The sequence below is a fragment of the Dermochelys coriacea genome, chromosome 8 (assembly GCF_009764565.3).
Source record: "Dermochelys coriacea isolate rDerCor1 chromosome 8, rDerCor1.pri.v4, whole genome shotgun sequence".
NCBI lineage: Eukaryota > Metazoa > Chordata > Testudines > Dermochelyidae > Dermochelys > Dermochelys coriacea.
Genome location: NC_050075.1, coordinates 65,944,488 through 65,958,739, shown reverse-complemented (window position 1 = coordinate 65,958,739; position 14,252 = coordinate 65,944,488). Strand labels below are relative to the sequence as shown.

Here is a 14,252-nt window from a genome sequence, read left to right as displayed (position 1 = left end):
AACAAGGATTAAACATCAAGAATAGTTCTTCTTCGAGTGATTGCTCATGTGTATTCCACAATAGGTGTGCATGCTCGCTATGTGCCTCGGTGCTCGAAGTTTTTCCCCTAGGAGTACCTGTAGGGGGGAGTGCCCCCCCACGGTGCCTGCCTGGCAAGTTATAAGGGGGCTGTGCTCCCCCCCGCCCCCAGTTCCTTCTTGCCATCAGAAGTGCTCAGCTCCAGCTTTGCTGCAGCTCGTCCCCAGAACTCTCCCTTTGTTCAGTAGTACCTGTAGTTAGCTAGCTAGCTAATTCAGTTAGTTTAGTTAGTCATTGAGCCCGGGCCAGGGCATGCCCCACACCCCAGGCTTTAAGCTGTGCAGCTCTTCTGGGCTCTCTATGCCAAGGAGCGACCCGCACGCGGATTGTCTGCACTGCTTTGGAGAAACCCATATCAGTGAAAGGTGCAAGATCTGCAAGTCTTTCAAGCCCCGGACTAAAAAAGAAAGGGACATTAGGCTCCGGGCCATCCTGATGGAGTCAGTGCTGGCCCCGACCCCGGCAAGCCGCTTCAAACCGGTACAGCACCGTGGCGTTGGTACGTGGAGACCCTCCGGTACCATCGTGCAGTCAGCACCACTCCCCGTTCACGGGGCACGCCAAGAGGACCGGAAAGACTCCCTCTTCACAACGGTGCCGAGGGAAGTCTGGGGCAGAGGCTAGGCCCATGTCAGGTAGTCCTCAATCCCCATCAGGCCCTAGGCCTCCGATTCACATTGAATGGAGTAGCCTGACCCCTTCGGAGCACACCTTTCCGGATGCCATCTAACTTGAAGCTCTCCAGGAAGCCAGGGATGTCACGTCCATGCCGGTGCTCAGAGCTCCGCCGATGTCGGCCCCACACTCCAGAGGCAAGCCGCCTCTGGGATCACCACAGTTGCCACCGGCCTGATACCAGTCTCGGTCGAGGGAACATTCCTGACCCCGCTCACCACCCAGCAACTGTACAGGGCTCAGTCCATGTGGATTGCCCTCGACGCTGTCCAGACTGTCCAGATGGGTGCCGTCCGACCAGGACTCTCGGCACCACTCGTCTTTGCGAAGAAAATATCAACAGGTCCATGGCAGATGTCACCAATGGTCCTCGTCTTGCAGGAGATACCGCTGTCGGTCGTGGCACGATCGTCTACGCCATTCCTGCTCGGACTCCCGTTCCAAGTCTCCGCCAAGGCACTGTAGTCCTGGGTGTCAATCATTGGCATCTCGCCGACATGGGTCCGCCCGTTGAGGCTGTTCATGGAGCAGCTACTACCATCAGTGCCACTCCTCTGCGTCGAGATCATGGTCCCATGGCTGACATAGGTCCCGGCACCGCTGATACTCCCGGTCCAGAGGCGGCAGCGGATCATACGCCAGCCTGGCCTCCCCTCGCAGCCGCCCGTCTACAAGCCAAGCTAGCCAGCCCAAACAGCCGGCCCCACCGGGCCTCAGCAAGCGCAATGGCACCAAGCATCTGGCCGGCCAGTGGGCACCTTTGCCTCCAGCGCAGCCCCCAGTGGAGGTTCACTTGGTGGCCGGGGCCTTGGAAGCACTGTCGGCGTCCATCTTTAGACCGCCAGAAAAAAGGTCGGTGGGACCTGTGTCCTTGGTACCGTGCCAGGAGTCCAACCAGGTGGTGGATCCTCCAGTGCCGGATGACACCCAAAGTACAGCACCAGCTTCATCACATCCAGAATAGCTGATTTTGGCCCCGCCCCCTCTGTCCTGCAGGAGGACTACCAGGCTCACCAAGACCACCTAAAAAGGGTGGCAGCGAGCCTCCACGCCCAGGCTGAGGAGATGGAAGGGCCCTCAGACTCCCTGTTCAATGTGCTGTCCCCTTCAGCACTGGGCAGGGTGGCAAGAATTCAAATGCCCAGTGGCAAACACTAGCCTCTTTGGCTCCCATCTCTAAAAAGGCGGAGCGCAAGTACTTTGTACCCACGAAGAGACGCAAGTATCTGTATACCCACTCGGCGCCCAACTCCTTGGTGGCTGAGTCGGTCAACCAAAAGGAGCAGCAGGGGTAACCAGCCCCTACCCCCAAGAACAAAGACTCCCGGAGGCTGGATACTTTTGGGAGAAAAATTTATTCGTCGTCAAGCTTTCAGCTACGAGTAGCAAACCATCAGGCTCTCCTAGGTTGCTACAAGTTTAACGTCTGGGAATCCCTCCCCAAGTTTGATGACTCCCTCTGAGAGCACAATAAGAAGGAGTTTAAGCACTCGTGGAGGAAGGGATGGCGGCCTCAAGGGCATCCCTGCAGGCCGCTTCGGATGCAGCGGACACAGCCGCATGGTCCATGGCCTCGGCGGTGTCCATGAGACGGGTGTCATGGCTTTTGCTCTCTGGGTTTTCCAGCGAAGAACAGTTGTCAATGCAGGATCTCTTTTGACAGGAAGGCTCTGTTTGCTGAGGAAACAGACACAAGGCTGCATGGCTTGAAAGACTCCCGCACGACCCTCCAGACCTTGGGCTTTTATGTCCACCCCCTCCAGCAAAACCCAAGTCCAAGCAGCAGCAGGCTCCCACCCAGGCCACCCTCCCGAAGTAAGAGGCTGCCCACAAAAAGCAGTGGGACTATAGAAAGCGCCGGCAATGGCAATCCCGGCCTGTCCCCCAGCCTGGGTCTTCTAAGGGCAAGCAAACGGCCAAGAGGCGCTTTTGATGGGACGCTCAGGGGTACCCTGCCAGTTCTCAGCATGGACCTACCCCAACAAATAAGCTCCTTTTCTCTAATTGGTTGTGTGCTTTCCTCCCGGAATGGTTGCAGCTCACCTCGGACCGATGGGTCCTCAACACCACGTTCCGAGGTTACCCCTTCAGTTTACCTTCTCCTCACCCAACCGCCCTCTGCCCCCATCCCTTCCAGGGGACCCGTCTCACAAGGCCCTGCTCGAGCAGGTGGTGGGGCGGATCCTGAACCTAGGAGCTATAGAGGCAGTGCCCAAGGAGTTCCTGGGCAGGGGGTATTGCTCCCGGTATTTCCTTATCCCGAAGGCCAAAGTGGGGCTCAGGCCTATCATGGACCTGCGAGGCCTGAACAACTACATGGTGAAACTCAAGTTCCGCATGGTTTCCCTGGCCTCCATCATCCCCTCCCTGCATCCTGGGGAGGGGTACGCTGCCCTTGATCTACAGGATGCGTACTTCCACATCCACATATTCATGGGGCACTACCAATTCACGGTCCTACCATTTGGTCTGTCCACTGCCCCCAGGGTCTTTACAAAGTGTATGGCAGTGGTAGCGGCCTACCTCAGACTCCAGGGGGTCCAAATATTCCCAAATATCTGGACGACTGGCTAGTCAAAGGCACCTCCCAGTCGCAGTGAGGGATCATGTGGCACTCCTCCTGTCCACATAGAATCATAGAATCTCAGGGTTGGAAGTGACCTTAGGAGGTCATCTAGTCCAACCCCCTGCTCAAAGCAGGACCAATCACCAATTTGGTGATTTGCCCTAGATCCCTAAATGGCCCCCTCAAGGATTGAACTCACAACCCTGGGTTTAGCAGGCCAATGCTCAAACCACTGAGCTATCCCTCCCGCTATGCTCTGCCCTGGGCCTGATAAACAATACCAAATCCACATTAGTCCTGGTCCAACACATAGTTTATTGAGGCGCTACTGGACGCAACCAGGACAGGCCAGGGCGCCTCTCTCTCACCAGACAGGTTCAAGACCCTGAAAGGGCTCATTGACTCTGTCACAAGGTTCTCGGTGACGACAGACAGGATTTGCTTGCAACTGCTGGGTCACATGTCTGACTGCACATATGTGGTCCGTCATGCCAAACTCAGAATGAGGCCCCTCCAGCTCTGGCTGGCCTCGCAGTTCTCCCAGGCCACGGCCAGAATGGACAAAGTCCTCACCATGCTGAACTTGGTAATCACCTCTCTGTGGTCGTGGTCTGTCCAAACAACATGCTCCAAGGGGTCCCTTTCAGGGACAGGGCCCCATCGTTGGAGCTGGTGTCCAACGCATCGGACCTGGGTTGGGGGGCCCATGTGGGGAACTTTCAGACCCAAGGCCTGTGGTCTCTACAAGACCTACCCCTTCATATAAACGTCAAGGAACTCAGGGCAGTGCGACTGGTGCATATGGTCTTCTGCTCGCACCTGGAGGGCAAGGTGGTAGTCAGGGTCCTCACGGACAACATGACCTCGATGTTTTATATCAACAGATAAGGTGGGGCCCAATCCTCTGCCCTCTGCCACGAAGCCCACAGTCTGTGGGACTTCTGTATAGCGCACGACATCTACCTAAAAGCCTTCCACTTGCAGGGTGCCCGGAATCTGAGGGCGGATTGCTTGAGCAGGGGTTTTTCCTCTCAGCATGAGTGATCTCTACACCCGGAAGTGGATCACCAGCTCTTTCGAAGGTGGGATACTCGCCAGGTGGACCTATTTGCGACCCGGAAGAACCGACGATGCCCCCGGTTCTGCTCCAAGGTGGGGCCTAGCGAGGGGCGCTATCTCCAATGCCTTTACCTTGTCCTGGTCAGGTCAGCTCCTCTACACCTTTCCCCAATTCCCTCTGATCAGCAGGGCCCTGCAGAAAATAAAGACGGACAAAGCCAGGGTCCTCCTTGTTGCCCTGGCATAGGACCCTCTTGGCTGGAGGTAGTTCTGCCATGGCAGTTGTCACTGCACTCGGACCTGCTCTCTCAGAACCAGGGCCACTTCCTCCATCCCAACCTAGTAACACTTCACCTCATGGCATGGCTGCTCAGTGGCTAGGTGGTCAGGAAAGGACATGCTCGGAACAGGTTCAGCGCGTCCTCCTCGAAAGTAGATGGCCCTCTACTCGCCGCTCTTTTGTGGTAAAGTGGTCTCGGTTTTCGGGGTGGGCGGCAGACCAGGGTGTTTCCCCAATGGCTGTCCTGATTCAGCTTATCCTTGATTACTTCCTCCACCTGAGGGTCCAGGGACTGGCACCCTCATCAGTCAGGGTGCACTTGGTGGCCATATTGGCCTTTCATCCCCCAGTGCAAGGGCACACAGTGTTTTCCCATGCTATGACCGGCCGGTTCCTTAAGGCTTTGGACTGTCTCTACCATATTCCAAGCCCCCGGTTCCACAGTGGGACCTAAACCTGATACTGGCTTGTCTCACAGGGGCCCCATTTGAACCACTGGCCATGTGTTCCTGGTCATACCTCTCACGGAAGGTGGCCTTCCTGGTAGCTATCACGTCGGCAAGGCAGGTCTCGGAGCTCAGGGCCCTAACCTCTTAACCGCCGTATACGTTTTTTCATAAGGACAAGGTCCAGCTCCGCCCACACCCTGCATTCCTCCCGAAGGTGCTCTCTGCCTACCACATGGGTCAGGACATTTTTCTGCCAGTCCTCTGCCCCAAGCCGCACGCGACTCGTGAGGAACACCGTCTCCACATGCTTGACGTGAGGCGAGCTCTGGCTTTCTACCTCAAGTGGATCAAGCTGTTCAGAAAGTCTTTGCAACTGTTCGTCGCCTCAGCTGAGCACACGAAGGGTCAACTGATTTCCACTCTGCAGCTTTCTAAGTGGATCACTTCATGCATCCGTTCCTGTTATGAGCTGGCAGGGGTTCCACCGATGCCCATTGTGAGGGCACACTTAACTTGGGCACAAGCCTCATTGGCTGCCTTCGTGGCCCATGTCCCCATCAAGGACATTTGTAGGGCTGCCACATGGTCTTCGGTTCATATGTTCAACTCGCACTATGCGATCATCTCCCAGGCCAGGGATTATGCCGGGTTCGCCAGGGCGGTACTCCGTCCTGAGAACTTTGTGGACTCCTACCAACCTCCAACAGATATAGCTTGGAATCACCTATTGTGGAATACACATAAGCAATCACTCAAAGAAGAAAAGACAGTTACCTTTTCCGTAACTGGTGGTCTTTGAGATGTGTTGCTCATGTCTATTCCACATCCCACCCTCCTTCTCCTCTGTCGGAGTTGTCTGGCAAGAAGGGACTGAAGGTGGGGGGAACGCCAGGCAGGCGCCGCAGCGGGGCGCTCCCCCCTACAGGTACTGCTAGGGGAAAAACTTCTGGCACCGGTGCACATAGCGAGCACGCACACCTATTGTGGAATAGACATGAGCAACACATCTCAAAGAACACCAGTTACGGAAAAGGTAACTGTCTTTTCTTGAGGTCCAGCTTAAAGGTTACAAGCAAAACAAAAGCACCTGGGGTTAGCACAGAGGAGTCCACAAGCCATAAAGAAATAAAAAAGAGATAAACCTAATCACATCTTCCTAGATATTCTCTGATCTACTTACATATCTGGGGTTTCAAATGAGTAGTTTCTAGGTATGATTCAGATGATTTTTCATACCTGGCCCCAAGCTTCTTATAGCATAGTTCCAGCCTGTCTCTGCTTCTCCCTGAGAACAATACAGACAAAGAAACAAACAAACAAACAAAACAGACAGACAAAGGGGAAGTTTTTTCCCAATTTTAAAAAGTTCTAGCCTTCCCATTGGCTCTTTTGGTCAGGTGCCCACTCCCTTTCTTTTACCTATGCATTGCAGGGAGACTTTTTAACCCTTTACAGGTAAAGCAAGTAGAGAACAGCTACTAAGAGGGATTTTACATCTAACTGGCTGGCTGGGTCCATAAAAGGGAGGTATCCCCCTCCCCATTTTCATTTATCACAGGGGCCATGATGTTTGACTGGGACCACTGGATATTGCCATATTACAAACAAATATCATCATCAGTAATATCAGATGACGGGTCATTATCCATTGACTCCAGTAGCTACTGTTACAAGGCTAGTGACTGCAAATTCTGTGAGGTGAAACTTGTAGAGTTTTCAGAGCCTTGTATTTGCCTTTCAGGGCCATCCTTACCCATACGCAATATATGCAGCTGCGTAGGGCACCAGGAAATTTGGGACAATTTTCCTGGTGCCCTACGCAGCTGTGCGCTGCTCCAGTGGCCAGCCTGGTTCCCTGGCTGGCTGATCCGCCCAGGAATGCTGCCCCCTCCCCTGCTCCGCCTCTTCCCCATGGCCTCCGCCCCTGCTCCACCCCAGCCCTTCCTCTTCCCACCCCTGCTCCACCCCAGCTCTACTCCCACTCCACCCCTTCCACAAACCCCCCACCCCACCTCTTCTTACTCCTGCTCCTCCCCCCGCCCCACTCCACCCTTTCCCCTGAGTAAAGTCCCTGGGGAACTGCAGCAGGGGTCGGGCGTGCCCTGCACTCACCGGGCAGTGAGAAATGGAGTGACCCAGCCCCAGCCCACTCTGCTCCATCAGCTCCCAGCCATGCCGCCAGTGAGTGCTGGGGGGGATTTCCCCCCCCTCCCCCAAGTCCCGAGGCTGGTAGCCAGTGGAGTGGAGTGGGCTAGGGCTGGGTCACTCCACTTCCCGCTGCCCCATGAGTGTGAGATCGGGCCTGCCCTGCACTCACCGGGTAGCAGGAGGTGGAGAGACCCAGTCCCAACCTGCTCCGCTCTACTGGCTCATTCTGGAGGGCGGCTGCCCTCCTGCAGAGGCCTGGGACCAGCTCCCTCCTCCCCCCCCACGGGGGGGCTGCATAGGGCACCAAACTGTCTAGGGATGGCCCTGCCCCCTCTCATTGTTTTTTCTGTCCCACCTGATTACTAACAAACAAGGGAGGTTTCACACACTATGAGAGAGATTTTCCAAAAGTCCCTAAGATATTTAGATGCACATACCCCACTGAAAGTGAATAGGACTTCTACTCCTAAATCTCTTAGGTGCTTTTGAAAATCTCCTTCTCCATATACTTTAATTCAATGTTTAACATCAAATTTCAGGATGCCAGATGAGGGAAATACCCCAGATTTTCCAGAAGAGATCAGAATAGCTGTGACTCACAGGTGGAGAAGGGTTGGAAGATAAGCTATGTGAAACCTGATCTTGAGCAAAGTTGTGAAGACAGAATGAAGAGAAGAGACGGGTGGGGTTAGGAACAAGAAAAGGAAAGGGCAACTGCATGGCTCAAGGGATTTTTGAATAGTCTATAGAACCTTTCACCTCTAGGTGGTTGGTAATGATTGAAAGTTACCAGATGAGGATTGTTTTGGTGGCATGTTTGAAATGAATGTTGGCGTCAGTCCAGTTCTCGGTCAGTACAAATCACAGAAACCAGGCCCGTTGTCCTACTGGCTGCACAGACTTAGCAGAAAGGCTAGAGACTTAATAGATGTGGCAAATGGATCACTTATTCACATCTAGACACAGAGCTTCTAGTTCAAGGGATAGGTATGTTGGTAGGAAGGTATGGAGAAACTTGAACTGTTGTTGCATGTACTTTATCTTTTCTAAGAATAAAATGAGCTCCGTATCAAACTAGCACCTTATGTGAGCGCTAAAGTCATGTGTATGCACAACATGGAACAGCCATGCAAAACAGATAGATGAACTCTGAACTATTCCATGGGCCATCCACTGCTTTACAGGCAGTTAAATTATTTCAATAGGATGGGAGGGAGTCCTAATGAGCAAACTCATCCTGCCTAATTTCAAACTCATGTGTATATTGTGAATTTGAAAGTTCAGCTCAGTCTTGAGTGTTTGGTTCATATTTCACTTAGGAGAGGCTGACAAAAATAGCATAGATTAGAGTGTGGGGTTGGGAGAGGCAATATATGTCAGCCACTCACGTGTGCTGGCTTAGCTTTTTGGTTGTTCTTCTATCCTTAATACATAGTACAGACTTTCTGTTAGCTAGGAAGATTTTTTTTTTAAATGGAACCTCTTCTGAAAAAAGTGCTTGAAAAACAAACCAACCCCCTCCTCCTCCTGAACTTAACATAGTTTTCTGAATGCAAAAATAGTTTGATGGGTTTCTGTGAAAGTGACTTCCCCAAAATATGCCAGCCCCTAGTCCCAACACACTTATATTGTTAGGAATATTCTTTTTTCTATTAAAGTCATTTCCGCAAATTTGTTAGTCTCTAAGGTACCACAAATACTCCTTTACTTTTGGGGAATACAGAACATGGCTACTACTCTGAAAATAAAACTAGTTTCCAATACGGATTATTTTAATGGGGAAAAATATTGCTGTCTTTTCTATGGCGTTGGTTATAGAGATGACCAAAAGGTGGCAGCAGTCTCTCCATTGTCATTGTCCTAACTGTTTATATCCACTTTTGTACATGTACGTGTTAAAAAAAAAGCGATAAAATGAAGAACATATCATTAGCAACAATTATTTTTTTAAAAGGAAATAGATAAAATGGAGAACATATTGTTAGTCACACTAAATTGTATTCCACTTAACATAACACTAGGACTATCGTGGTGTTTTTAATTAGCTGTGCTATGAATTGTGCAAATGAAAAGACAAGAATCATGTTGCAGATTCTATCTGTGTTATGCACAGAATCTACACACACACATGTAATCATTAGCTGAATGAGTGAATGTCTGGCAGTATAAAATAGAATATTTTTCCCCCATATGTAAGATGGGTTGCTTATTATAGAAGTTTAAATCAGCTACCTTAACCCAGAATTTTACTTTGGACAGATAAACACTGTAGCTTCTGTTAACCAGAGACAGAGAGATGAGTCTGTGGAATTTTTCATTGGCTGTCTGCCATTCTCTGGAGAGCTGTTGATTAATAACTTGAAGGGAAAAAACAAACTATTTTATAGTGATGGTTCATCTTCAGTTATTTTCTAATGATTTTTTGTGTGAGAATGACACATTTGAGAAAATGTTCTACATTTTGAATGTCCAGATCACTTTAGAGGATGGCCTTTTTAATAACTGTTGTTCCTACATATCACTTTTATGACCACTGTAAAATCAACTGAAATACAACTTATTTATGTAGTATAGGGTTTATTTGATGCTATATCTTTATCTGTACATTTTCCCTTTCAGGGAAAACCTTTGTGTTTCTGTCTGAATGCTGAGGCTCTGTTCCTTTCTCCTCCATATTAGCCCTCTTCTTCCCCTCCATTCTTGAGACCCTCTATATTATGAACACCATCTTTTTTGAGGAAGAAGCTTAGACATGATTCTATTCAACCCCCCCCCCCCATCACCAGTTCTTAATTTTCCATTGGCATTGTATAATACAGTAAATCTACTGCAGAGTGTATGTAACTCCATCTTAGTTAACTCCACAGTTTGCTCCACTGTTTAACTTGCCACTCAGATGGACTGTGCTAGTGCTAAGAGAAGTTTGTTAGCAAGTTGGAAAGTAACTGTTCTTGTAGGTTCCTAATAAAAAGTCTTCACGGGTCTCTTGTTTTCTAAGAGTTATGAGAAAGGGATTATACTTGCTGTTGAAAACCATAGGACATTCGTCAGCAGCGAGAAGCAAGCTGTCCCACCTGGACTGAATGACTTATTTTCCACTGTGGTTTGAGCCCCAATTGACTTGGAGAGGGAGACGATAATGAATGAACCTGGGTATCCTAAATGGCCGTGCAGAGCACTACTGCTGAGCTGTCAGGTTGCTCACTTATAAAGTACATATATTATTTATTAATTTAGGTTACATCAATGTATTATAAACTACTTCTCACACATCTGATCTACAGACATCGTAGCATAGGTCAGTGGTTCTCAGGTCCGGGGCCTGCTGGGGGGGCCGTGAGTAGGTTTCAGGGGGCCACCAAGCAGGGCCAGCATTAGACTCACTGGGGCACATGGCAGAAGAAAGCTGAAGCCCAACTGCATGGGGCTGAAGCCCAGGGCCATGAGCCCCGCCACCCAGGGCTGAAGCCGAAGCCTGAGCAATGTAGCTTCGCAGGGGCCCCCGTGGCATGGTGCCTCCGGCAATTACCCTGCTTGCTACCTCCTAATGCTGGCCTTGGCTTTTACGTGCAAAAAAACCCAGTTGTTGTGACACGGGTGGGCAGTGGAGTTTTTATAGCATGGTTGGGAAAAGAAAGAAAAAGTTTGAGAACCTCTGGCATAGATCACTTCTAGAAGTCACTCTCTTATGGCTTTCCTCCTCCCGCTGCCTTAATTGAAAGATAGTGTTTGGAGGTGATGACAAAAGGCATCTATCTGACTAGTACTAGATATGCTTGCACAGCTCTGTGTATGCTCCCATAATGTACAAAGCAGCAATTGTGTGTCAGCGCCAAAATGAAGTTTACGATGTTTTTGAAGACTGTTGGTGCCTGTCAATGTTAATCTAGAAATGGCAATTGCAGTACAGCATGTTGAGAAGTTAGTTTATAGATCTGGTGGAGCTTGCCAAGAGGACTATATCCCAGAAGTGGTGATATCCTAGAGGAGAGGAATCAAAAGCGAGGGAGGGTTTTTTGATTGATTAAAGAGCTACAATATTGCATTATGTTGTCACTAGGAAAGTGGCCATGGAACTGCTGCCTAATGCTACCAGTAAGCCATCAGGGAAGTATATCTTTATTAAAATACAAATACATATGTAATAGTTAATCCAGTGACACATGTCTACACAGATTTGCTAAATCTCACTATTCTCAAAGTGATTTCTTCAGGATGAATTTTAAAAGGATTTTAAAAATCTCATTTAATGATGAATTTTCAATGTGTTTCAATGAAACATTTATCCCTAATTTATTTTTTTAACCTCAAGCTTTTTTCCAAATTATTACAGCTCTATTTGTCACTTTTGTATTAAGTAAGTGAGAAACCAAGAAATGGGTTGGAATCCTCAATCTGAGCATGTACAGTATTTGTCTAGGTCCATATGTGGCCTCAACATCAGAATATATGAACATCTGATGATAATGAATGGACCCTGTGAGGTTAGAGAAGTATTATCCTCATTTCACAGAAGAGGAACTGAGGTGCAGGGTAGATTGTCACTTATATAAGATCATTTAGGGAGTCTGTAGCTGAGTCTGGAATTGAACGTAGGTGTCCTGAGTCTAAGTCCAGTGCCCAATAGACCATCCTTACTCCCTGTACAATATTGCCAAGAAGGATCAGTTTTTGAAAAGAACTCCAAATATGCATGCGCAAAATTTGCATGCAAGCATTTGGACTAGGGTGACCAGACAGCAAATGTGAAAAATCGGGATAGGGGTAAGGGATAATAGGAACCTATATAAGAAAAAGACCCAAAAATTGGGACTGTCCCTATAAAATGGGGACATCTGGTCACCCTAATTTGGACATTTCCACTTGCAAGTTATGTGAATAAGAAAAGATTTACCTGCAAACAGGTACTGGTATACAGATGGTCCAAGCTGTGCATGCAGGTGAAGAACTATTTGCATGCAAACAAGTGTATGGACAAAAATATTTAGTGCATTTTTAAAGTCTATTTAGAATTTGTTTCTGAATTTAATCTTTTGAAAGGAATGTGCCAGGTGCTGCATAGTAGAACTGGTGTGGAGACTCAATAGGCCCATGTTACCCTTTACTTACTCTGTAGAAACATCTGTAGTATCAGATGGCACTATTTCATGCTGAAATGCAACTTGTTTCAAGAGCCATTTGTTCCTGCAATTGTTCATCTTGTCCATACTTAACCCTGACTTTTGTAGAATGGTTCAGTGTGACCACACCTAATAGTCCGTTGTAACTCTTTCAAGCGTGCTGAATGTTCTTCTGAAATAAGTAAGTTATTGCAGTACCTTAACAGCCTATTTGCAAATATTCTGCTATTCAGATCCTATTAAAACTCCAGATTTCTTGCAAGAATTGTTTCCATTGTTGGGCTGTCCTTTGTGTGATCTGTGCATCCCTAACTCTGCTGTCCCACCATCGTTTGTGCAGAAATGAGAGAAGGAGAAACACTGGTGCTCCCCTGGACTAAGTGTGGGCCTTTATTTTGATGAACACTCTCCCACTGGGTGCTGGGGGAGGCAAGTCACTTGCTTCTAATTGTTTTGGAATGTTTTAAACTCTCCACCCTCCCACCCCACCCCTGTTTTGTAGTTGAACAGTTTCATTCTCTCTCTCATATCTTCCTCCCTAGGATCCAGTGACAGATGTTGGCAAGGTTGTTGTCTGGAAGGGACGGGTGTATGAAGGAGAGGTGCTCTGGTTCAACTAAATTTCCCCCCTACCTGCTGCTGCATGACATTTAGTTGCCTGCCCTGGAAATGATCTGGGGGATGGCTGATTGCAGGTGTATCCACTGCTGTTATCCTACGCTAAACTCTGTCTGACTGATCTATCTTGCGTTCATCATCATGGCATCTGACTACATTTGCCATGGGTTATGTTGGGAAGTGGATAGGCAAATGAGGCTGTTTGGAGAGTGCCAGGGAGTAGTGAGTATATTTGAACTAGAATGTGAGTAAGAGTGCATTGTGTGTGTGTGTTTGTAATTTGGATGTCACTTAAGGCCAAATTTTGCAGCCCCTAATGAAGTAAAACTTCCTATTTACTTCAGTCAGAGCGATGATTGATTAAAGGCTGCAGAATCTGGTGCAACATTCCTTCTTGTTGTTTTCCTTGCAGATATCCACCATGTAGGAGCTGCTGCTAAAGAAGTTCTTTGAGGAATCTGTCAGCCCTGGCTCCCCGTAAGTAAGTGGCTGTGGTACAGTATCTAGCCCCTCTTCTCCCCTCCCTGTTGTTCCTTTTTGGTGTGTGGCATCTAAATGGGGTTTTGTTTTTCATTTCACAGGAGAAGATAAAGGAGACGTTTCTACTGGGAGGAAGGGTTGGCCTTACAATTTAGGTGCTGCTCTGGGACTCAGGAGCTCTGTGTTCAATATTGGCTTTGCCACAGGCTTCCATGTGACTGGCCAAGTCACTAAATCTTTTTGTGCCTCAGTTCTTCATCTGTAAAATGGCAATAATAGTACTGCCCAACCTCCAAAGAGGTGTTATAAGGTTAAATCCATAAATACTTGGTAGGTGTTCATATACTACAGTGATGAGAACCATACAAATACCTAGATAGATAAAATGTTGTTTTAATTAGTTCTAACTCGGTTTGATTTTATTAAAATATATTTAAATAGTTTGTATTGCATTCAGTAACTCCAATTTTTTATAAAAAAGCACTTCTCAAGTATAACCAAGACCTGCTGATGACCCTGGTTGTGGCATGCCTGCTTGAATCAGGGCAGGGAACACAGTTGCTGTCTGCACCAGGGAGATAAAATGACCACACTGTTCTGTGGGATGGAGCTAGATGGACCACCCGCAATAGTGCAGCTACAATGCTTGTTGTTACTGTGCACACACAGTGCGTGATGAGTGAGGGCAGGTGGAGGCATTGTGAAGATTTGTGACAAGAAGATGGGCTTACAGTGGTGCTGGTAAAACCCGTGAAAGATATAATTACATATTCATTTC

The 14,252-nt window shown here is 48.5% G+C and overlaps 1 protein-coding gene and 1 long non-coding RNA gene across 2 annotated transcripts; both read left to right on the top strand.

Annotated features, from left to right (window-relative positions):
• Positions 1-798: 798 nt before the first annotated feature.
• Positions 799-1,722, top strand: LOC122455601. The gene has a single exon (XM_043491306.1). It carries the CDS (start codon positions 799-801, stop codon positions 1,720-1,722), a length of 924 nt encoding a protein of 307 aa, XP_043347241.1.
• A 5,903-nt stretch (positions 1,723-7,625) lies between these two features.
• On the top strand, positions 7,626-13,917 carry LOC119860458. The gene is made up of 2 exons (XR_006273761.1): positions 7,626-13,471; positions 13,576-13,917. It is a non-coding gene; the product is annotated as an uncharacterized LOC119860458 (long non-coding RNA).
• The last annotated feature ends 335 nt before the right edge of the window (positions 13,918-14,252 follow it).

Bases quoted from the DNA above. Each gene is read 5' to 3' on its own strand.
- LOC122455601 (XM_043491306.1), top strand. From the start codon at position 799: ATGCCATCTAACTTGAAGCTCTCCAGGAAGCCAGGGATGTCACGTCCA.